At 38.2% G+C, this 25134-nt stretch overlaps 1 protein-coding gene across 1 annotated transcript in view; it reads right to left on the bottom strand.

The window, feature by feature from the left end:
- Positions 1 to 25134, bottom strand: part of HSD17B12 (hydroxysteroid 17-beta dehydrogenase 12) — a 90124-nt gene that overhangs the window by 13541 nt on the left and 51449 nt on the right. The window contains exons 4-8 of the mRNA XM_064512760.1: positions 22616 to 22726; positions 17904 to 17968; positions 16824 to 16868; positions 6338 to 6372; positions 768 to 849 (exon numbers count right to left, since the gene is read on the bottom strand). Coding sequence (XP_064368830.1) covers positions 768 to 849; positions 6338 to 6372; positions 16824 to 16868; positions 17904 to 17968; positions 22616 to 22726 — 338 coding nt within the window. The remainder of the gene's footprint in view (positions 1 to 767; positions 850 to 6337; positions 6373 to 16823; positions 16869 to 17903; positions 17969 to 22615; positions 22727 to 25134) is intronic.

Consider the following 25134-nt stretch of genomic DNA (forward strand, 5'->3'; position numbering starts at 1 on the left):
CAGCCCAGAGGGACCCTGACAAACTTGAGGATTACTAAACTTCATAAGGTTTCTCAGTTGGTACAAAGTGCAAAGATCTGCATACAGGGTTGCATAACACCATGCCTCAAAGTTGGCTGAGTAGCAGCCCTGCTGCAATAAACTTGGAAGTTATGGTGGATGCCAGGATGAACATAAGCCAATAATACACTCTCATTGCAGAAAAGCAAACCACATACTGGGCTACACTAGCAGGAGGTATGGCCAGTGTATCAAGGCAAGTTGTCTTTCTATTTGGCATCAGTGAGGCACTAGCTCTACTTTCTCTTACTTGAAATACGAAACTCGAAGCAACTGAGTAGGACAAATCTTTGCTTCTAGAAAGCAACAGAAAAGCCCTACTTTAAAAAAAAAACAAAAACAAACAAACAAAAACCACTTATCTCCAAAAAAATTAGGGGAAAAAGTTCCAAAATATCAATATAAGAAATTGTGTTAAAAATACTTTGTCAATGGCCTTCCTCTACTTCACGCTAAGCTTAACTTGCTTGGTACCCATTTTTCATGAAAAAGTAGCACATATGAAGTACACAGAATAGTGGTTTCCAGGATAGTAAGCCCTTCTCATTTTTTTCTTGACCTTCAAGCATCCACTATTGGCAAACTTTAAGTTAGAGACCCAGTACTTTTAGTTCCTGAAAGCACCACTAGATGGACACCAAAACATTTATTCCTGTAATGCTGGCTGATGTTTGACACCTGATTTCAATGTGCAAAAGAACATTTACCTTTGTTGCAGAATAAAGAGTCAGCAGTGGAGTTGGATGCATCCCAGCAGCTGAGGCGATATTCAGGATTATTCCTTTTGATCTGAAAGATAGTGAAGATATTACCATGCAATAAAGAAAACATTTCTCATATTTCATAAAATTACTGCAAGTCTAAAGATGATCTTTGGGATGCAAGTGAGATTATGAAGATCCCCCTTTAAAAACCCCAACCAAATTCTAAATTGAAATTTACTAATGCATTTTTCGAACAGGATACAAGTATTCATAAGCTGGTATAAAGGGGGAATAACTGCAAAGTCAGTACAGCCACACGCAAGCAAGAGAATCATGCTCTATGCATATTGGGCTACATTTACACAGTTTTGCATAGTTAAGTTGGCATAAGTCCAAAAAGCAGCTTCTAAGTCCTGGCTAGGGTGGTAGAAGTAGCAATAAAAGTTTGTTATATGGTTTACATTTTGATAATCCCTCTCATGATGAGCCTAAGTGTAACTTCTAAACATACTTCATGATGAGTCTTCAAGTTAGCAAGTATCTGAATGTACTGCACAAATACAGAAGTGTTTTTAATAGATAGTATAGAAGATATTCATTGGATGACTACAGAAAAGTTGTTTTAGAGCTGTATTACAATAATACATTTGGTATTACACAGTAGTATTTAGGTGAAGGCAAGAGTCTGACATTAGTTAACATCTGCTCTGCTAAATATTTCTAAAGTGCATGTAGTCAGGACAGAAAATAAGAGACTCCTGAACCTTCCAGTCCACTTACTGATGTTGAACATGTCAGTTTGTGCCTAGCTCTACATACTCAGAGAGACATGACTTAATGCAAGGTAGCGATAAGAGCTAATTTAGGCAAGTCAGGGCAAACAAGTTGCCAAAGGGTGCTAGTAGGAAGCTTAACACAGTGAAAGCTGCTTCTCCACTTCTTCTTACCCACCAGTAAATTCAATGTTTACCTTTGAACATATGACTAAATATTCCGTATTTACTGTGGAGTAAAAATACACACAAGTAGTTGCCACACAACTGAATTGCTGCAGATTCACATACAAGTTTCCTCATGATATTTGTACATCTCTGCGTACTCTGTGCCACTGCTGTCACAATGTTTTTAAAATGGCTATTTAAATCAAACAGCTAGGTTTAAGTGACCATTAATGTTAGAACACTGAAATTCTTTGGGAATCATTACAGTAGGTTCCAACCAAGGTGCATTCCACCATGATTCAAGAATCAAACCTGTGATTGATTCACCTCTAGAACCGAGACAGCTGACGTGACAGAAAAGAATCATTTCACAATTATCCAGGATTTCAAAGCACCTTTGCCAAAGTTGCTAGTATTTTTCAGGAGTTATCAGCAAGGCTTGGCTGGTAAAGTAAAGTAGTAACATGGGTCAAAATACGTGGTATGAAAACGAGACCACAAACTAATCATGAATTTTCACAACAGCAAAAGGTTAACAGTGGATGCCAGAAGTGTTTCCTATCAAGACAGGTGGTGCTTGTGATGTTTATTCATGAGCTCAAATGAGGACTAGCAGTGAAATGAGTATTCAGGCAGTTTTTAGAGATTATCCAGATTGGAGAATACTATAAAGGAACTTCTTTAAAGACCTGAGACTGCTATGTGAACAGGATACAGAACGGCAGGTGAAAAATCAATAGCAACAAAGCCAACGATGCATACTACAGAAAACAATGCGAATTAATCACAAACCTTGCTGTATTTAAAATCCTTTATCCAGACCCTTGAAAAACCTGAACACTGTTCATGAAACAAAGCCAACAAGAAATTTTTTTGTGTAGTCACCAAAACCAGCCAGAGATTGGGAGGTTAGGGACAAATGCACCATCACCAAAATCTTATATTACACTTTCTATCCCACCAAATATACAAGAGAAATATTTAGAAACTGATTAGATGATTTGAGAAGGGAAAAAAGAAGCAGAAAAGCCCTCAGACATCGAAGAGGCAAAAAGACTGGTTCAATTTAGCTATGTAAGAGACTATTAAGAGGAGTCATGATACGAGTATACAGACTAATGAAAGAAAAAGATCAAGATTTTGATTTACTCATCTCATAATAAATAAATGTCATCTTTCTTTTGTAAGTGAAAGACTCAAATTTAGATCAATGAAAGGAAGTGCTCTTCCCACATTCAGACAAACGGGAGTAATTGCCACAAGACTTAATTGAGGACAAAAGCTTAGCAGGATTCAAAAAGGGGTAAGCATTTATATGGATAAACACAAACCTCATGCTTTGGAGCACAAACACAAGCTGAAGCTTTCAAAGCCAGGCTGGCGCTCATGCTGGATGGCACAAGCCAGTCTCAGCATGGCTAGCTAGACTAACTTTCCAGCAGGAGTAGTGATGATCATCTAGATGCAGTGAATTAACAGTCTGATCCAGTAAAGGAGACACTCGAGGAAACATTACAAATTATTAGCAGCTCTTTGCAAAAACTTCAGATACTGTTCTCTCCAATGCAGACAAAGCAACTAGGGTTTTCAAAAGAAAACAGCCCTAACCTTAAAAGCTCATAGCTTAAATCACCAGATAACAGAAAATCAAGATGTGTGGGGAGAACCCTTCCAAGTACTCTAATTACAATTTTGCTTCTTACAGGAATTGCAAAAGAAATGTTTTCAGAGAGGATCTGCAATATGAGTGTTTTGATGCAGCAAAAAAAAAAGAAAAAAAATTGGCCACATCCAACTCAACTATGCACTTCTTTTATAGTTGGTTAACATGAGTACAGATAAGTGGCCTGCCTAACACACCCTAACACCTCCCTATCATTCTACCTTAAGCAGTACAGTGCAAGGGATGCTATATTTAGCCATCTCACTGTTGCTATGACAACCACCGCCTGCTCCAGCTGTATGCCAAGTGGAAAGAGCAAGCTTCCTCTGTAATGTAATTATGCACTTGCTACTTCCCCGGCAATAAATACCACAGTTTGATATTTGTCTAGAAACAGTCAACTTATTTTTCTTGTTCCCAAAGACATAGAGGCACAATTTTTAGTTCCGGGTCTCCCACCTTAAGCAGTAGCCTGAAAACTTAGGAGAAATGCAACACGTTTAAGTGTAATACGAAGCAAAGATTATAAATTGCCACTTTTGTAAGCATTCAGAACATAGGAGAGGAGCCACAGCAGAAAGCCTAAATATCATTTCTAGTAATGACATTTATCTAAAGCTGTTATGTTTACTGTAAATAAAAAGTATCAGACATACCATACCACACAGTTGTGTTGCCCATTTACAAATCTGGATGTAAAGCATACGAAATCTGCTCTCTACTTCTGCATTTATCTTGTAATGTATCACCATAAAATCAATATTCATATCCACAATTGTACATGCCACAGCTGCAAGACTAGCGCACTATGCTACATCTATCTCCTCGAGAAGCTATCCTCCTTGCACAACGAGGAATAACGACGGGATTCCTAGACTAGTTTTATTCTCAGAACAGCCTGAGTCCCTTTTTCCTAGCCTACAGTCCCACATGAGAAGTTTATGGTTGGCCCAAAGAGCAGCTGAGTACAGCTACCATTCATTCCTGCTCTTGGATTCACTGGACTTCCATATCCTGCTGTGGTTATAGACTCTTTACAGTGTTAATGGCCTGGAAGTTATCACTATGCAGGAGCTGGCAGTTGCAGACAGTGTTTCTGTGCACTGCAAAGTCAACTGATTTAACAAAACCAAACAGAATACAGAAACTTTATCAAACATTTTTTCTGGGACAGAAACCAAGGCCATCATTCAAATGGAGCAGTCATTCAAAGTGGCTCTCCACGAACAGAAAAAGTTCCTGAGATGTGTAAATATTTTACACACTATTAACCTTTTCTTTTCAAACTGCTTCTTGAACTTTTACCCTTAAGATTCTTCAGGTAAGCATGTAGTTAAGAAAGGCAAGGGGGGGGGGGCAGGAGAGGAAGCATGAAATGGTTTGTTCAAGGGTAGTTGGAACTACAACTCAGCACAATTCTGGTTTACTGCGTTTCACTCAGATCATCTCATCCAGTTTAATGCTTATAGAATATCCTCTGTATGTTTTTCTGTTAAGCAGAATATACACCATTCCTGTCCTGAGAGGCTAAAGAGATCAACTTCATCAAACGGATAACTACAACATTTCTTTAGACAAAGACATTTCTTTAGAAGGTTTTTTTAGAAGATATTTCTTTAGACAAAGAACAGAGATGCAATAAATCATTCCAGTTTCAAAATTTCAAAAATTTATAACATTCAATCCTTAAAGCACAATGACTTTCATCATGACATCTTCACAGGACAGTGGTTTCATGAAAGACAGGTCCTCGTCTGCCAACTACAGGACATAGGCAAGGAATAATTTTTGACTTATGAACCCTGAGTAACTACCATCTTTGTATTAGGATGCTCATCCTCTGCCAGAGCTTTATGGGGTAATATTACCCCCACCCCGAGCTCTGTCCTGCATCTTATTTTCTAATTCAAATTTCTTCCCATGAAGTAAACCCTTCTATGCTTCCATTGTTATCTACAGATTGTCTGAAATAAAAATCTAAGTTTGACCTCTCCCTGATGAGCGAGATGCTGACTCCCGCACTGGCAACTAGCCGCTCTACCAGTTTTCATCCACGAAGAAACTTAGTTTCAGATGTGAAATATTTCCTCTGCATCTGTACAAGGTTAGCATACTTGAAACCTGATCTGTGATGAAGACTCTCAGATAGCAAGTGATACAATAAATAACATTTTTTTAAAAAGTAAATCTTTGTCAGATTTGGATGCTTGCCCCACACATGCTTTTGTCCTTTAGTATTCACTTGGCAGAAACAGCGTAGTGGCTATGACACATGGTTCTACGCAACTTTCTTCAGTTCTGCAGACGTAGTTCAGACGTGACCTACAGCAACTCCCTGCAAGCCAGGGTTAGCACCACAACAGGGACAGCTAACTTCATGACACAGTCAACATCAGCTAGAAAACAGCCTGAAGGGACCACGCCGAAACCCCGTATCTTCAGTTTCACCTGGGAGCTAGCTAGGAAGTCAGTACACGCCTTTAGCCTTGAGAGTGGTGTGCATTAACTCTTCTTTTAAAGAGCTGGTCTCCAATTCTACTTTACCAAATGATCACAGACTTTCCTCAATATACCTCCTACTGTATAATGAGAACATATTCTTTGCATCCATTTTACTTACAATGACTTAGAGAAATAGCCTTAAGAAGGTTATTCCCAGGAACTGTAACCACCCCCTCAGAATAGCAGGTTGTTGAGTTAGTGCTGATGAGTCAGACGGGCTTTTTAATTCTGTTCTAAAAGGAATCACCACAACAGTGGAGAAGGGAGAGGAAAAATAAAAAGGGAATCGAGTGGAAAAGGCTTCCACCGCCTGATGATTCATGCACCATCAGCGTGACTCACCCAGTATTACTCTGCCATTAAAACATGGAGACTGGGCTGATTAGTCACAGTAATGAATTTTTCAAGAAAGGATTCTCCCCTATAAATAATGATGACTTTGTCTGGATAGTCTTAGTGTGACTCACCTTTCCAGCATGCCGGGCAGCACCAATCGTGTCATCTGCAAAAAGAAAACATTCGTGATGGCTGAGAAGGCAGACACCAGGCAGCTACAGAACGAGGGAAGCCTACATTCCTCCCAGAAGCAGCTGCCACCCCCTCTACCCCAACCAAGGCTTGGGGAAGCAGAGACCATACTTTGCGTAGGCAGTTTATTTTTATTCTACCTGGATAACTTGGCTCTGTCAAGTAACGTATGCACTGAATCTGCTGAACCGATCCAGCTAGTAACACACAGAGTAAATAAAAGTGTCTTCACCACTCTGCAGCCAGCATCCATGACTTCTAAAGAACATTAAAGCATGGGTGTTTTAATAGTACGTGTAAAAACATTCTCCCCCCAGAAGGGCATCTATATTCCTTGAGTCTGACTAAAGGTCTTGCTTATGCCAAGACTCAGGACAAAATCCAATACATTTTCTGAATTGTTGGTTTTAAGTTAAAAAATAAATTGTGAAGCAGCACGAACACCGGACAGAGTGAACTAGTGAAGACAAGTATTCTAGTTTTGATAACTCAGCCAATACATCTTACTGCTCAGATGAGCCTCCTTTACTATAGGACAAGCATTATTAAAGCTTACTAGCATTAACATAATAGAAGTAGTTACTTATTAGAAACTAATCAAAACAAGTTTAGTTCACTTCTGATCATGCATGGCCTTCGTGCAAAAAAAAAAAAAAAAGGAAGTACTATTGCAACACACACACTGAAAAAGAGTTTGCCGAGGTTACTATTTTAATAAGTTCTGAACAGTCTTAGTTTTTCAGCAGCTTAGGACAAGCACTGTGTTACATAAAGAAAACATCTAAACCTCAAAACCATTCCTCCCCGATAACACAGATGTTACATCCCCATGAGGAGAGTAGCCAGGCAAGCTTCCCCAGTGCTCCAAAACTGCTACCTTCATTGTGACTTTGAGCAAACCATTTACAGCCTAGCTGAAAAACTCTCCAGAGCAGTAATCCTAAAGCAAACTTCCCAGTTGCAGACAGATTTCTTTAGGAATGGCTCCAACAAGGGAAATAAATCAAGCATTGATCCAAACTTCGACAATTTTGTAATTACAGCATGAAATAGATATTTAAGGATGACAGTAATTAGTACTAAAAAAGAACTGATTTCCATCCGAAATTTCTGCCTATAGAAATAACATTGTTCTTAAAGTTCAGCTTGCACCAACTACTATGCTGCCTCCAACCTGCCCTATTAATACATGTCATATCACTGACGAAGACAGACAAGAAATATAAATTTCATCACTTTTCATATCCTCAAAATAAAGTGCATTTAAAACTTCTTGACAAGAGAAGGAGGAGGGGGTAACAGAATACAAATGGCAACAAAATGCAATCCAACCTCCTGCTGAAACTGAATTACCTTGGTGGCTTTACACACGACATTTGAGTCATGTGAGAAAAAACAGCATACACAAGTTGCAGGAGCATAAAAACCTGTAAACTTTTTTTATTAAAAGGAAACAAATCCGACTTACTACTACAGTAAGCTATTCACATTAGTATCATCAATGCATTAGCATCATCATTGCATTAGCTTTTGCATATAGCTGAATATGGTTTTATTATAAAACATACCCTTTTAGGAATAAAGGGGGAAAAATCACAAAAGAAAACAAATTTCAGCTGATCACAGTACACACAGAGAAAGGTAGAGAAGAGCAGTATTCTGTATATTACTGGCATTCCTCTAAGAATAACTTCTGCCCTCAGAAATGCTACGCGATAACTTCAATAAGGGACTACATCCAGAAGCTGAATAGACCTTACTTTTTAAGGAGTAGGCTGTGACATACTTAACTCCTAGCACTGCTCCTAGAAGCCAAATTAAGTTTTCAGAGTTGGTAAATATCACCAAGTTAAACAGATCTGATGTAGCTTCAAAAAACCCTATGACGTTAAGTCCAAGTACACAAGAGCTTTTTCCACATATTAATGTCATACAGATGTGAAAATAACTATTATTTCTTTTAATATTAAAGGATAAAGAATGATTTGGGCTAGTTATCAAGACTGGCAGATCTTTTGTCTAGTGCAAGCTATATGATCTTTACCACAGACTGCTTGGCAAAAAGCAGCATATCGTTTCTTGCCTGTCAGGCCAGTGTAACGCTGCATGTCGTCTCCATAGATTGACATGCGGACATGGACAGCAATTGCCCTCACTTAGGCAACCAAGAAACAGTCTGGAAAAAGTACAGGATCTCCCATCGAAATGCAGAGGGGATCGAGTCTGAAACCTTGTCGTAAGTCCATACAAATGCATTCACAGTCTGAATCCAAATTGCAATCCACCACCAAGCAGCTCTAACTTCGCTCTGATTTATATAACTGTTGGTTACTACTGATATCCAAAGGACAGCACAGAAAGACATGCAACAATATAATTAGTGATTATTAATTATTAATGATTTATATAAATTAAGACATTATGGAACCATTAACAGCTAGGACATAACATTAAGTACATGATACAAGTAGAAATCAAGAAGTCTCTCTCCAATAGCTCTTTGTATTAAATAGTCTGTTTCTAAACTTCAGCTGGACAGGAAGACAATGTCATTTCTCCTCCCACCCCCTGCAAAAAATGCTGACAAAATTGGTAATACTGAACACCATCTGCATACGTTTTCCATTACGTGGAATTACGTTTCCAAAATGTGTACTCGGAGAGAACTTCAAAAGTTTGCGAAATGGGCAAAACTGTTTTTTCTATCTGTATTTTTACATCTTGTGACCTGTGAAGAGATACACCAATATTTAATATCTTTATGTATAATAAAGACACAAATTTGTAAAAGATTAAGTTAACAGAAGGCAGCTTCCTAGTGCCAGTGTCTCCTCACCTGGCCAAGTCCATACTAAGATTGTTTCACCAGTGTAAGAACATTACTGCAGAAGTGCTAACAAAGCATTCCTCAGGCATATTCAGATCTGGCAAATTTATACATCACACACACATAGTCTGTGCCATTATGTAAAAGACAGTTCAACAACAATCAGATCTAGAATTAAAAAAATACTCAGTGTTTCCCAGATAAAGCATCTAACTTTAGCTAGGTCTAGTTTAAGACAGTGAATTCCATAGTGGGTTGTATTTAATAAAAGCAAAAGCATTGCAAGGCTGAGTCCAGGGGAATTAGCACGTAGGACACACGTGAACTCTGACAGGTTCTCCGTCGTTCCCAACCCTCCTTTAGGTTGTCTTTCACTTTCTTTTTTTATTAGATTGCCTTCAGAGGAAGGAGCCCTAACAAGGGTGCCTTCAGTCAGTGATTATTGAACTCAGGTTTTTTTCTTCCAATCATTTTTCTGAATAAACTGCTGATTTCCACAGAAATACTTTTACTGAAGTTGAAACCATAACTGTTCCCAAGACTATGAAGGCTCTGACCTCCTCTTAAATATGGATAATCTCAGCATAGCCAGATGCTACATATAGATTGCCAGCTCAAAGGAAACCTGTTATTTTTCTGAAAGTTTGAACTAGATGAATTTGTTTGGAACAGTCTTCTCAATGCTGGAAGCTGCCAATTCTTTAAGTTATATGTAGTCTGGTAAAAAGTTATACTTAGCACACAACCGTGAAAGTGGTGGTGGGTTTGCTTCCCCCCCCCCCCCCCCGCCTTCTTTAAACTGATTTCACAAACATGCACGTAAAAGGCTAAATGATGGTACCACAGAGTTTGGAGTATAGTTCCTTTGTTTTGGCAGATAAAAAGGACAAGGGCTGTGTTATTTTTAAACCAACTTCTCATAACAAATGGCTAACTTCAGGCAGAGATTCATTACAGAGCATTTCATTCTTTTAAAGGCAACTGTCACTTCTTGATGTCCACATATCTGCAACAGCATTTATTACATGCTTGCAAACACTGGTACAGTATGCCAAGTCGTATTGTGCATTCTTCCATTTCAGATCCATCTTCCACCTTTTAAATGTGGAAAAAAGGAACATCACTTTCAGTCTAAGGAACAGAAACTCCTGCTTCAGATACAGAAGTACACAGCCACATGGCTAGATTTATGTTCCAACACAGGTGATACATTTAAAGCTTCTACTAAAGGACCAACATACAGTTTGAAGTTATAGCAATCTATTCCCAGTGTTTTTTAATTCAGAAAAAATTCTCCCACTCTTAGTGATCACCAAGTTCATAACCCTTTCTCACTCCGATTCAAGCAATAGATCTGGAGCAATCTTAGGGAAAGAAGAATCTTTTTTACAGTTTAGAATATCTCAAAAGTGAGAGTCATCCAGATTACTATAAACTCTAGGAAAAACTGATGTAAAAATTCAAAGTTATCTTTCACATCTTACGTATCACATAACTGTTATGTAAAGCCAGAAACGCAATACCACAACTCTCATTCAAGGCAAATTATTCTACGGTAAGATGTTATGACAAGTCACTCTTTCCATTTTCAAGATACAACACACTGGAATTAAGCCTACATAGCTACAAAGGATGAAGTTAGAGAACTTGGACAAGATTTTTACTTTGTTACTCAGCTAAAGTCTTTCAAATTTCATTCACAAATCTGGGATGAAGTTACAACAACTAAAAGCAATTTAACTTTTTAAAGATAAACAAATCCCCATGGGTGCACCCACACATATACAAAAACATGATTGCTACTGTAAGCTAATTCATGGTGCCTAGGCAGAGGATTCTCACAAGTTCCCAAGAACACTGGTCATTTAACAAATAATTAAATGACACTGCCTATGCCACTATTGAAGGCAGACCTTCCTCCTAGAAGAGCACAGAATTGGACTCATGCACTATAAGAATAACTTTCAAGATCAATTTAATTAAGCATCTACAATTAAGATTTTATAATGCATCTCTTGATACAATTTCTTAACACATACCACAAGCTGAACGAGAATGGTATATTTGTAAAAACTTGCAAGTAAAACTAGAATTAATTCAACAAAAACCGATGCAAAAGTCTGTGGCAAAGTCAGCAACCAGAAAGGCACAAGATGTACAAAGGGAACTACCAACTTAACATGCTGCAGGCCTTGAGCATCTTCAGTTACTTGCCTTTGAGCAAATACATTTTTAGTAGCGAGTTTTCTCCATTTAAAGTCTCAACTTCAGAGTCCAACTCCAAAGGAAAAGCTTCTAAAATAAGCACTTCCCCCCCTTTATGTAGGGAAGACTTCTCAAATAACACTGAACTTTCTCTTTTCAAGATTTGGAATGTATATTTGTCTCAACTCCAGATCTACAAAAAGCTACAGAATTCCAGACTTTCCTAAGCTTCACCAAGATACCCACAGCTTGAAGTAAAATCTCAAGTGCTTCCCTCACCGCTGCTGGAAAGCATCCATCACAGCTATGTTTCCTTTGTCTCATCTTCCTGCGCAGAGTGCTCTGAGGTTCAAAGTCAGCACGTCAGCTGCAGCTTACAATTTCCGCCTCTGGACCACGTGAATGACATTCATGACCACCTTCACAGAACACTTGCTCTTCTTCCAAGTATTGGCAGCCACACTTCTCTGTCCATTACAAACTTACTGATTTTATTATATACTCTACTAAATTGTTCTCCTCTCTCCCCTACTGATGATTATAACTTTGAATATAAATGAAAAGAAACCTGACTGGAAGAAAATACATATAAATACACACACATATTGATGTCTTCTCACAAGTCAGCGTTACCACTTCTTAGAATTGTGTTTCATCTATCCTTTCCATGACATGGCAAATACGATAGTTCATATATGGTTCCACCAGGGCACAATCAACTATCATCTGATTTCTGATAAGGCACCTTCACAGAAGCGGTATTAGGTTGCACTAATCATCTGAACATGCAAGAGCTGCAGTTTCCTGACTGTCTTTCAACATTATTGCTCCTCAGCTTCTTTCTTCTATATACAGGTCTGCGCAAAGGAAGATTACCTTCCCCACCCCTTCTCAGATATACTAGCTTCTTCTTCCCCTTTTCACTTTGAATATTTTTTGTTCATAGTTCTAGGCTTTGTAGGCACTGTCTAGAGGTATTCCCTTGTCCTGTCTAGTATTCACAGCGTGGTTATAATCCACCTTTCCTTCCCTTTCCATTAAGGGGGCAGCTGACACTAGATCACTTTCTCAGTTCAACACAGAATATTTATGTATTTTGAAGCCTTAAGTTATAAGCTTCTCAAATACAGCAATGATAAAAATCCTTGATCTTATAGGCCTATTATCCTTTTGTATCTGACTCCCAGTGTAAGACGTAAGTAAGGTGATCACAGTAAAGATGAGCACAGATGCTAACGCATGTGTGTATATGTAACATACTCTCCCCCTTTCTCCGTTAATGCCATTTTCCAACCAAACTCTGGCCTGCAAGCCTGCAATTTATATTCCCCCTACAACATAATAGCTTTCAAACCGATTCAGCTCCTTGCTTAATCAACCGTTAAGCCAGCACTCCCTCAACTATTTAGGCCTACTCATTTTTCAAGCGAACACAAGTTTCTGCCTCACTCTCAATGCAATTAGCATATTGTGATGCTGCAAACAGAAATAACATACTTACTATTTCTCACGTACTAAGCATCTCTTGAAACTTCCAAAGGAGAAAAAAGCGCTCCCCAAAGTACGCAAGACTGTTCTCTATGCTTATTATCTACCCATTTTTTCCTCTGGACAGCAAGTCTGGCATCTTTGGCTTTCAGTACATTAGTCCAGTCAAATCAAATTTAGTTGTTTGTTTAGGTGAAATCAAGGGCTGCAGCATACAAAGGTGAATTGACAGAGGTAGATGCAGTTGATTCAAAGGGACTATAGACAAAAACAATAGCCAGTAACTACAACCTTGGCTCATCAACACTTGCTGGTTAGTGAAGGACTTCTGACTTATCTTATTCAAAGTCAGAATTACATTTAGTTTGGGTCTCAATAGCCAGAGACATCAAAAATTACAATACAAACTGACATTACCTGAACCGTCACCAGCAATCATTAAAAATATGGGCTTTTTAATCCTCCTCAGGAGCTCAAGGTGAAATTATGACAGGAACTGTGAAATTTTGCTTACTACTCATCTTCTTCCTCATGTACTTATGAATTCAATCCTTGTATAAGGCTGCATTAAGTCTCAAGCTTTCTTCACAAAATACCACAAACAAAAATCCTTCATTCTATTTATGGCATCAGGACCCAAGGCATTTCTTGTTTTGTATGGTACATGAAGAACAGAATAACTCCTGCACTGCGTATCACCATAAAAATAAGATGTCTCCAGGAGAGCTTAAAGAATTTCTTTTTCTTTTAAAAGAACAATTTTTAAAAGAGGTGAGATTTCCAAAGTGCATTACATGATTTTAGATAGCTTGTCTTCAGTGGTTTAAGTGGTGCTTTGAAGGCAAGTCGTAGTAATAAGAATGCTTCCCGTCAGACTGTTCATCCCCAAAACTGCAACAGTGTGGGGTTCTGCAACTACCTAGTCAGCGTTCTGCTGACATCATGGGAAAGGGGGCAGAGAGCAAGATTTTGAGAAAACATGTTTAAAAACTCTGACAGGAAACAAGTCCTCAAACATTAGGGAAAGTTACACTGCATTAGATTATCTAAGGTTGGGAAAGGGTTAAACAGCACAACAAACCAGACTGATAATTTCTCTGAGAGATTGAAGATGAGGACTTATTTCTCAGTATAGCCCCTTTTAAATGATGCACAATTGAGCAAACTTCCAAACACACACACAAGACTGGTGAAGAGGTAAGGGATGAGCGAGTGTTACCTTTAAAAAATGTTTATATACGTAGTAACAAAACAGCCCATAAGGTTCTTGCAGAATGAAACTGTGTTGAATATCATGACTTCCCCACTTCAAGCCTAAGGAGTGTTTTAGCCAGAAATGAAGTTGATGCATTTGACACGAGTGCAAGAGTTATGGCATCCAACGCAGGTGTTGTCGGTGGCACACAGAGTAGGCTACTGAGACAATAGGGGATTTCATCACCTTTTGAGCACCGAGGAGCTTTTGTCCCAGAGGTAAGGAAGTGGGTGGCAATGTCCCAGAGTATGGCGGCAGGCCTTTGAGGCACTACCTCTGGTGAGGCTCCCGAGATACAGTAAGCGGAGCCAGCACAGGTACCAGCAGAACCTGCTTTGCATCTCCTGTACCTTCATCTCCAATCAAGGAGACAACGGTCTGCTAAGAACCCAGTGCTCTCTTCTGTCCCAAACTTCATGTTTTCACCAGGCAAGAAGGGAACTTTTATTTTATTTTTTAAATAGACAAACTGGTACCCACGGGTACAATGTGATAACAACATGAAACACTGTTACTAAACATTCACAGGATTACATCCCAAAAATCAAACAGAAAGTATGCACAGATTTGTCCTAAAGTTATTTTTTTTTCCTACTGTGATTCTCTAGCTCTATGGGTTCTTCTGAAAAAAAGACTTACAGATGGCACATATCTCTAATGTGCTCCTCTCCCCAAAACAGTAAGCATCTGGCATGCCTACTGTTTAATTACACAACAGCCTCATGCAGGAGGAACATTTTCGAGCCTGGAAGCTTATGCTCAAACTCTGATTATACCCAGTTTCAGAAGCTGTTCAGTCAAGAAAAAAGTTTTCAAATGAAAAGGAAAAAGAAAGAAAATACTGTCAACACACACTGATCTCACAGCAACCACATATTCTGTACATTTTTACATGTGGGAAGACAAGCACACTGTAACATGAAGAGGCTGATACACTGCAAGTTTTAACAGAAAAGGAGGTGTATGACTTATTTTAACTTAATAGCTGAACACGACTGATCATAGACATGCAGACTGGAGCCACAAAACAGCACTAGTTCACTCTGGAGAAAACAACACAACCTGGCTGCATGTTTTTTTAGGTACGTACCCAATAAAGCTGACCTCAAATATTATGCCAGTCTACCATCTTCAGAAATACATACTGAGTAGTTCAACCATAGCTTCCCTATTCTAACAAAACGCTTCCAAAACCAGACACCCCGAATTCTTTAACAGTGCGCTCCCTCTGCTGGCCCAGCACAGCTGTCACAGCTTCAAAGAGAAGGCATTTCTCCGACTACACCTAGCTCCAGCTGAGAGGTACTTGCATTACACAACAGTTCTTCACATTTACACATTGTGTAGCTGAGTCAACATTAAAAAAAGACTAAGTTCTATAGAGAAATTTTCACAGATGCTCATTAATAATTGATTTTTCTGGTGAAAGTCAGGAGTGCAACAAGACACTGTGGGCCACAATATATCCCAGTCCACTAAAACTGCTGCTTGCAGGCTAGCAGACATTACAACAGTAGTTCTCTAACTTCACTTCCACTTTAAAACATTCCTAACTCTGACACAAGCAGTCAAAGTCATTCCTAAAATGAGAGTTAGCAGCAGCAAGTTGATGTTAACTATCCCATTCAGTCACGCAAGGGATGCATTTGTCACCATTTTCTTATGCTTTAATTAGGTGGGAAAATTTTACAGAAGAGCTGTTTTAAAAGGCCCTGTGCCTCCTCACACTGAAACAAAATGACCACAGTTAGACTCCTTGACAGCACTGTGCTAGATGAATTTAATATTCTGCCTAATCAGAACAGGCACAAGAAAGTCAAATCTTTCAAGCCAGCTTCAAAACACCTAATATTTTGGCTTCGAGACAAGAAGAGAACCCTAAGCTATTGGAGATGCAAGCTTCTGCTTACGCACAAGTAAGGTTTAGCAGCGAAAAGTCACAAGGAGTTTCTTCAGCATTCTCATGTAATACACTAATTGACTTCCCATGCCACATAAGCCGCTACTATTTCCCCCACTAATGTTATAGCTTTAAAATAAAAGGCTGAAAAGCCTTTTTTTTTTTTTTTAATGGACCTCATTTTAACAAATAAGGAAATGGTGACGTGTTTTAGACTTCAAGTCACATTGACTTCTATCCAAAAAGTAGTTCAGTTTAAATATCAGAAAAGGTAATTTTACTTTAAAAGTTACTGCAGACTTCTATGAATATGGGTTTCCTTCTTGCTTGGGTATTTCACAGAAAGTATTTAAGGGCTTCCTCACAACAGTGCTCAAAAAGAAAACAAAAACAAACACGGATATACATGCAGAGGTTACGGTGCCTACCCAGAGAAACACTGATATGGGTGGAGAAAAATTAAAGATTTACAAGAAGGACAGAACAACAAGCATGAAGGAGCAGTAAGTGCTTTGTGTGCACATCTTGCTCTTGTAAATAGTGAGTATCATTATAAGTTATCTTTCATGCAACATAATCAGAGAACAGACTGATAAGAAGAGATTCATAACCTTTAGGTTACTTTAAGATGAAAAATGAAACTGTGTTCCAATAGGTGAAAGCAATTTATTGAAACAATTGAGTCTGAAATATTTATTGGTTTTGAATTAGTAAAGCTTCAAGGACAAGTGTTGGTAATAGGGCACTTACCTTACAAACAGACATGATGTTAATGTTAATCATTTTGTCAATTGTCTGCAAGAAAAAGTTTGGGTTTAAGTTATTTGATCAATATTTATTTTTCCTGTTCCAAGTGCCAGGATAAATTAAACCTTACACTTATACACCCACATTTACTCTCTTGCCTTCCTGCTTTAATATCAGGAGCGATGACAGACTTTCAAAGAAAATAATCCCTGAACTGTTCTTGGTTAAGTTTTATCTTTAATATTCTTATTAATAGAAAACACCACAGATTTATCACATTAACAATGTGATCTCTTACAGTATCTGCAGTATTTCTGAACTGTAATATATTGACATTTTATGCATGTTCACACAAAAGCCAAAAATTTAAGAACTAAACATATTCCATGACTGTGTTTTGCTCTTCAACATTTTATAACATTTATACTTAAAGTTAACTCATCAGATAAAAGTTGTTTTTCTGACAAGTATTATGAAGCCTATTTGGAGGTGAACCAAAAGAACAGTTACATCTACTAACGCTTTAGTAGAAGCACAAAAACACAATGGACAATTAGCTGTGGGTGGTTTTGGAAACAAGTCAGACACCAGTGGAAGTGTTCAAACCCAAAGTTTACAAAATTCTCCATGAAACCAAAACCATCCCTACATTAAGACATACCTAAAACAGCTACAGTATACTTAAGATTCATAATAGTGTTCTAGAATATACAGCTTCCATTCATGTAGCTGCTTACCTCTCTTCCGAAAATACCTCACAAGCTAAAAAGAGTGCAAGGACAACATCCAGATGAGATTACAGACAAGATTAGTCAGATATTGACACTAGAACATCTGTCCAAAATAGATATGCTCCTCTGTACTTCATTTTATATATTACAACATTACACAAAAAGCCTAGGCTGCCATCATGTGAATTTTGCTATGTTACCTAGACCCTCTTAGCTTTTTGAGCCCTTAATTCTAAAATAAAAAACCTTGTTTAAGTGGGTACTTTCACCAAATCTTTGGTCACACTTTGGTCACGTGCATTGACTGTTTAGTGCTAGCAATGAAAACACCTCAAGGTAACAAAACACTTACGTTATCCAGGTCTTGAATATCCATAAAATATTCAGGATAAGCATATGAAACTCCCACGTTGTTGACTGAAACAAAAGAAAGAAGTTTTATTGAGAATGGTTGCATGATATCTGACTTCTGACACTGATTAATGAGAATTTTCAAGTAACAGCTTAAAAATGTTGCAGTCAAAACATTCTAGCTCGACGCAACAGTTTCTTTATCTGTAAATACACTTGTATGCACAACTGAAAAGTGAGAATGAATATGCAAGCCATTTCAAACATGCAAATATTGATAGTGACTGTTTAAATCCTGGCATATTTAGCACATCATACCCATCTTCCACTGCTTTTTCACAACATCGTAGAAGAATGATTCCTCTTTCAGAAATGTCAGTGTACACAGTTTAAATGTATAAGTGTACCGCAGATGCAGTCACAAATGGAGTTTCAAGCCAAAGAAAAGCTTCCAGTACCTGGCAACATATTATGTGAAACTGTTTAAATGTGCTTTCAAAAAAAAAATAAACCAGAAAATATCCCAGCAAGTTTCCTCAGTACTTTTTCTGGACATCTATTTCCTTCTCCATGTACTCCAAGGCCTGCAGACTAACAGTTGCTTAGGGACACTTGACATGACCCTCTTCAGTATTCAATCACTGTGAAAAGCAACGTGCATGTTGCTCTTCGCTCAAGAGAGCCCTAGAAAGGAAATATGCTGAAACAGCCAAATCCTTGCCATCCCGGAGAGGGGAGCCGAGCCCCACGCAGGACAGTAGATGGCAGCAATAGCCAATGCACCGCTGCTGCTCAGGGCAGGCGCTTCCCCAAAGAGCTCGAGTAGCTCGAGGTGGCGGGCGTAAGGCACGACTAGGAGTGTAGGAGAAGTCACATTAATGACAATCTTCGTACATTAAACAGCCTGCGTTTTTGACAGAGATCATCTGCCTTTCAAAATGGTTTCTGTTTTGCTTTCACTGTATGTTCAAAGACTCATTATATAGAGATTCACCAAGCTGTTCTCCCGGTCACCCCCCCACATGCTCTTCAGATCTGTGAAATCTCTTCCCACTGGCAGCATTTAAAATTAACTGAGAGAATGTATTAATTGCTTAAACCTCATTTTTTCAGTGCAACACTTCAGACCAGTTTTGCTCTCAGACATGAAACAAATATTCATTCTCTACTCTCAACACAAGTAGAGGAAGACTTCTAATATCATTAGGAAACAATGCTGCTCTGTAGTCTTGGTTTCTTCAAACTTAATAAAACATACTGATATGGAGACAAAAAAAACCCCAAGCAAATGGGATCTCGATTTCCTTAGTATCTGTTGTTCATCTTAATGTAAGTGAATCTTGTGACATTTGGTTGCTGTGGCAACATTTTACATTTATATAGTGTCTTATACCCCAGGGAATCCTAAAGTGTTACCTATATACACACTGAACAACACTGTTCAACTCTAGGGTAGGAGTGTAGATGGGGTAGGGGGTAAGGAACAAGGGCAACAACGCTGGTGGCATTTTGTTTTTTTGTTTTTTTTTGTTTTTTTTTTTAAATAGCCTCTACATCTCTGGCAAAAGCTATCATTTTAACATCCAACCTGAAATATATTTGAGTATCAATAGAAATTCGACATGTGCAGGAAACAGAGAAGTGTCTCTGGCAGAAGCTCACAAGCTTCATTCAGAGATTGTCTCAAGTGACAGCTCTTTTGGTCAAGCTCTCTTTGTCTATTTACAGAAACCCCTAGTTGCGTGTTTTAAATTTTATCTTTTAAATAATCTTTAAAAATATCAGGAGTTGATGAGAACAGGGAGTTGGCAAACTCACAGCAGATATTTAGTATATTTGGAAAGAGATAAAAGTTAAAAAGAGAAAGTTCTAATCTTGCTATCTCAAGAGTAAGCTTGAAGAATTTTTCCTATTTTTCATCCTAAATGAAACAGTTTTCCATCTCTCTGGAAAGGATTTTGGCTATGAACTGTGGCATAGTCTGGGGACAATCCTGGGTGATTCTCTCCAAATTCAGCATATTTCATGACTCATGCTACACAGATTCTAACACAAAACTCACACGTCTTTCTAGAAACTGGATGCCAGATACATACCCTTCCAGTTTCAGCAATCATTTCCTACCAGATCACATTTTGTTGCCATTCTGAACTGAAAACAAACTGTATAATTTTCAGTCTATACAGGTATATTTTACCTGGAAAGGTCTGGCTAACACCAGATTTAAGATAGTGTCCAGGTTAAATTTCTTTTGCAAATCAGTGATTTAAGAACAGCAAGAGAAAGATTTCCCACCTCTGCCTGCTTAACATATTGCTGTAGCTAGCACATGTTCGAAGTCACTGACAGACGCTGTTTTGAACACACAGCAAAACATTATGCAAACTCTTTTAGCCCTCATACGTGGGTGAGAAGCAGCTTCCAAATAAGAAGTTTACAAGGATTTCAATCTGTAATTTATATAGTTGCACAGAATCTAACTAATCAGAAGTTCAGTCTTGTGCAGCACATGTGAAGACTCCTGTGCCCAAATACAAAGTTAAATAATAATTAATACAGATCATAAGCAACCATGCTATCAAAAATTCTCTCTGTTGTTCCAGGTGAGACACAAGGAATAAAATGCACAGTAACACAAGTACTTATCCAGTGTGGTGATGCTCTCATTTCAACCCAGATTTTCTCATGTAAACATGCAAAACACAGATTAGCAAAAGCTATATTCTGGGTTGCAACAAATGCTGCAGAATTTAAAATACAAGGCACAAAAGCATGAAATTGCCATAAAAAAGTAAGATACTGTCTTTCTAAAGTAGCCATAATCTGTGTCAAGAAATTCAATGGACAAGTGGTTTCAGTAATGCAGCTACAGCTGGGGAGAAAAACACTGTTTCAGATACACTGATGATCTCAAGCACAAGATCTACTAAAATTGCAGAGGAACATCCTGACTAATTAAAAAAAAAATTCTGTAAACCTGCATTGGCAATGGTTACAAGAAAAAGTGAAGGAACTCAACTAGAGAATACACAACTCCAGAACATTTGATTACTATTTTTACCAGGTTTTTAGTCAAGGTGCTCATGCAAATAAAAGATAGAACCAGGCTCTGCTTGAGGAATGTGCTTGTTTTCATATAATAAGCTTAGACAAAGTATCAAACCCATTCACTGCTCTAGTACCCACTTTGAGCAAGGATATGAAAAGTCAGAATTGCATGATTCTGTACATTCACTATAGCCTTATTATAGTTTAATAAAAACGGCTTTCAGATTGGACATGCACCTCACAGTAAAAAGCTTGCTAACATATTAAGAAATTTAAGTGATGCACTATTCTGTAGTAACTACTATGTAACAGACAACTGAGTCTTACCTTTGAGTTGATTTTGACAGGACAGATTAGAATGAACATTAATTCTAACCTTCAGAGTTTCTTTGGAACTTATTTCCTTCTGAGATAAGAAAAACAAGGCATCCACAGCTTTGTCATTACTATTATTTACCCAGAACACATTGTGGAGATGCGTTTGCAGTTACTCCTCTTTTAGGTGGATTTGAGCTTTTTTAGCAATTTAATACTGGACACCATGAGTTGCATGTACAAAAATCTGTCAAAAAGTATTAGGGAACATTCTGGGCTTTATCCTTCAACCAAGTTATTTTTAAATTGAGTTTTTGTACATACTATCTTCCTGGGCATTATTTGCAGGCACAATATAACAATATCCACATAATAGCAATATAGCTGATATAATATCAAGGATTTACCACACTAATTGTTTATAATACTTTTTTTTCCCCTCTTCCAAATATGCTTTTTAAAAACAGTTCTAGCCCCAATTAGTAAAATGAGTTGTCTGGAGCAAGGACTTGACCAAATAGCATACCTGTACACATCTGAACCACAAGTCTTTATCAAATCTCAAGCATTATGTTCATCATCACAGATTCTCACTTCTACATCAAGAAACTGTAGAAATAAAGGATATGCATAGCAACATGTGCTTCTAAGAAAAGAACCTACAAACTGATAAGAAACTGCCTTTACTCCACTGTTTGGGTAAGACTCAGATGAACTTCTGCTATGTCTAGTGTACCTAGCTTGTACTAAACAAGTTCTTAAATATCACTTCAATTCTACATTCTATAAAGTAACTAGATAGATCACCTTGTCTTTTCAAGGACTACCACAAAAAAAGCCCTAACCTTCTAGAGTATCATAAACCCTACTCAGACTTGTATTACTAGCAGCAAAAGGACAGAGTTTACCAACTAAAAACTTTTGAAGCAGGAGTCAGTGACTTGATCCTATATCCTAATGATTAAGCTTCAACAGCTGTATAATTAAAAATTAGCAGCTCTCCCACAAGGCTCTACTGCTAAGCTGAAACTAAGTATCTGGAGCTTGCTTGGATTCTATGACAACTTAAGGTCAGGTAACCGCGCGTGCAGTCATGAGCAAAAAGGAGCCTTTAAACAAACCCTGAAGGCATCAAAAACATTCAATAGGCATCACGGCTCCTAGAACCTATGCACGTGTGCAAGCACCATCTTGTGTAGCATATCATATATATCCAGCATTCAGTGACTTCGTTTCAGTCAGGCAAACTACTAGCTTTCGTGAATTGGTTTCAGTAAACTTCAATATGGGAAAAAGTTAGTTGGCGTGTCAAGACAAAACCTCAGTATGAAAGACAGATCTGATACAAACCTAAAATGCCGATCTCCAGGCCTTCCAATCCCGCTTTGATTCTACTGTAAGTATCTTCTCTCTCTCCAAAGTCTGCCACAATAACTTTTGTTTCCACTTTGTACTTCTCCTCTAGAGGAAAAAAAAAGTTAGAAATAGTTGAATTGCTATTCAAATGTTAAAGATGTGTCTGTTAATACTGTTTTTTAAAACCGTATGAAGTAGATAACATCATGCAGTAACATTTTTATTTCTGCAACATTAATCTTTAAATTTTTATATGAAACCACACAAAAAAAGTTTGCACCATTAAGCTACTTTTGTTATGAACAAAATAGGCTGAATCATTTGAGAATTCTGTATGTTCTCAAGGGACCATGAAGATGGCAAGAAAACAAGTTACACACGTGTAGACAGTGTTCAAGCACAACTTGTCAAGAACTTTTTCTCCAGCTTAAGGAAAATGACAAATGAGTTGCTCCACACCAAAGCACTTCCTTATATTTTGAATATTCAATATCAATATATCAATATCTTGAAGGGAACATATGGGTGAGCAGGAATAGCAGAATTGCAAGTTTAATAGTGCCAAAACCACTCAGATACGTTGTCATGGCCATCCTTAACAGGTCGGGGAAAAGACATATAGGCAAATAAATTTTGAAATGAAAAAGTCAAGCAAGTATTAAGAATACCTCATATGAAGAATAGCTCTGTTTCCATCAAGCTAGATTAATTACATTTAATTAAAGTAAGTACAATGTCTTCTCAGACTTCCAAAGAACGAAAGAGTAGCTTAACACTGAAGTATTTCAGAGTTTTTTTGCACCTAACTACTCTACCTTGGTGTTCCTTAAGGAAGCCGTATACGTCTCCAGAATGTTTTTACAGCATTTTACCCCCACGGCCATTCATAAAAGTAGTGTCAATTTAAAGGAAAAGAATCATTCACAAAAAAGATTAGAAGCAGCCAGATTCCCATGATGCTCTTTTCCATTCAAGGAAAAGTAGCGACTCCCATGATTCTGTCATCCATTCATGCAGAATCATGAATCTCCTCAACTCCCTGGTTTGCTGGCTGCCTTGCCCCCCACCCCGCCCTTAACATCCCTAATGGCAGATGAAATTATTTCTCCTCCTTTCCCTCTCCCCACCCTCAACCTCCTCATCTCTCCTGAACAGCTGCATTGTTTAAAAATCCCCTGAGAGATGTTGCTATGTCAAATGACGACGTAAATAGCATTAAGCCCCTACTGCAACAGCAGTCTTGTGATCGCGTCAGAAGAAAATCAAGTTCAACATTTTTTTTATGGGGCGGTGGGGGGAGTAGAAAGATTCTATTTTTAAACATAGCTGTTCTAATATTTAACATACACATTTGAATTCTTACAGGACAGTGAATTTAAGGCAACATTATATCAAATATGTATAAGTGAACTGGGAGGGCAAAAACAACAAAGTAGAACATTTCTGCACATATGCCATTTGCAACTGTTTTACAGTATCTGCAGCTGCCTCCACTGATGTTCAGATGCTTTATGAAATCCATTTTTTAAAAAAAATTCCTCCCCTCCCCTAAATTGCTCAGCTTTTACTGACCCCTTTAAACACAATACTCTTCATTAGGATTGTTGTGAATTTATCTAAGACTTTCTAAATCTTTATAATGATACGGAAAGAGGTAAGAAAAAAATATCTTAGGACCTAATTCTATATATAGATAATCTGAAATCCTCACACCACTTTCAGTATAAGACTCATCTTTGAGCCTTCAGAAAGCCAGCTAAGAGCCATTACATCTAAACTAGTTAAACAATATACCTATAAAAACATGCAGCACCTCTGTGGACTGAGAGCAGATAGTAAAATAGATATATTTCTATACCTATATATACACAAAAAGTAAGAGATTTTCTACCACATGGCCAGCAGACATTCTTTGTGCAACTGCTCACTTCAAACACTCAAGACTTTCTTGCCCTGCAGATACCACACACCGGACAAACTACCTCCCCATTTCCCACCAGTGTTCAGGCATTACACAACTCTGAGTAGCCCACGCTCCGTCCCAGAGCCTGCAGTAGGGGGAACGACCATGTCGTCATCAGGGGAAAGATGAGAAGATATGTCTGATAAAATGGCTCTACGTTAAATGATGACACAAGACAATAGCACTAAGTCCTGTCTGCCTAAGTCCCTGCTAGCAGCCAGAGCACAAGCGATGTTCTGCCCTCTATGAGCAAGGGGAAAGGGAGCTCCCTTCATCCCAAGAAGTATCACTATGCTCTCGGGCAGCCTAGAAAATAGTAGTGCAAATCCTTGTTTTCTCTGCCAAAAAGACTGCAGGATGCAGTGGGATAGAGAAGCAGGCTTTTTCCTAACCCAGGATATCTAGCAGTGACTACACTCTGCCCTGTCCAAGAACAGAAAACCTGAAACTTCTTACTAGAGCTTTCAGCTTGAAGACCTTAAGGTATTCTGGAGCCACAGGCAGCAAAGGAAGGATATCAAACCAACTTTTGCAGTCAAAAACTAGAAGG

The sequence above is a fragment of the Dromaius novaehollandiae genome, chromosome 5 (genome assembly GCF_036370855.1).
Source record: "Dromaius novaehollandiae isolate bDroNov1 chromosome 5, bDroNov1.hap1, whole genome shotgun sequence".
In the NCBI taxonomy this organism is placed as follows: domain Eukaryota; kingdom Metazoa; phylum Chordata; class Aves; order Casuariiformes; family Dromaiidae; genus Dromaius; species Dromaius novaehollandiae.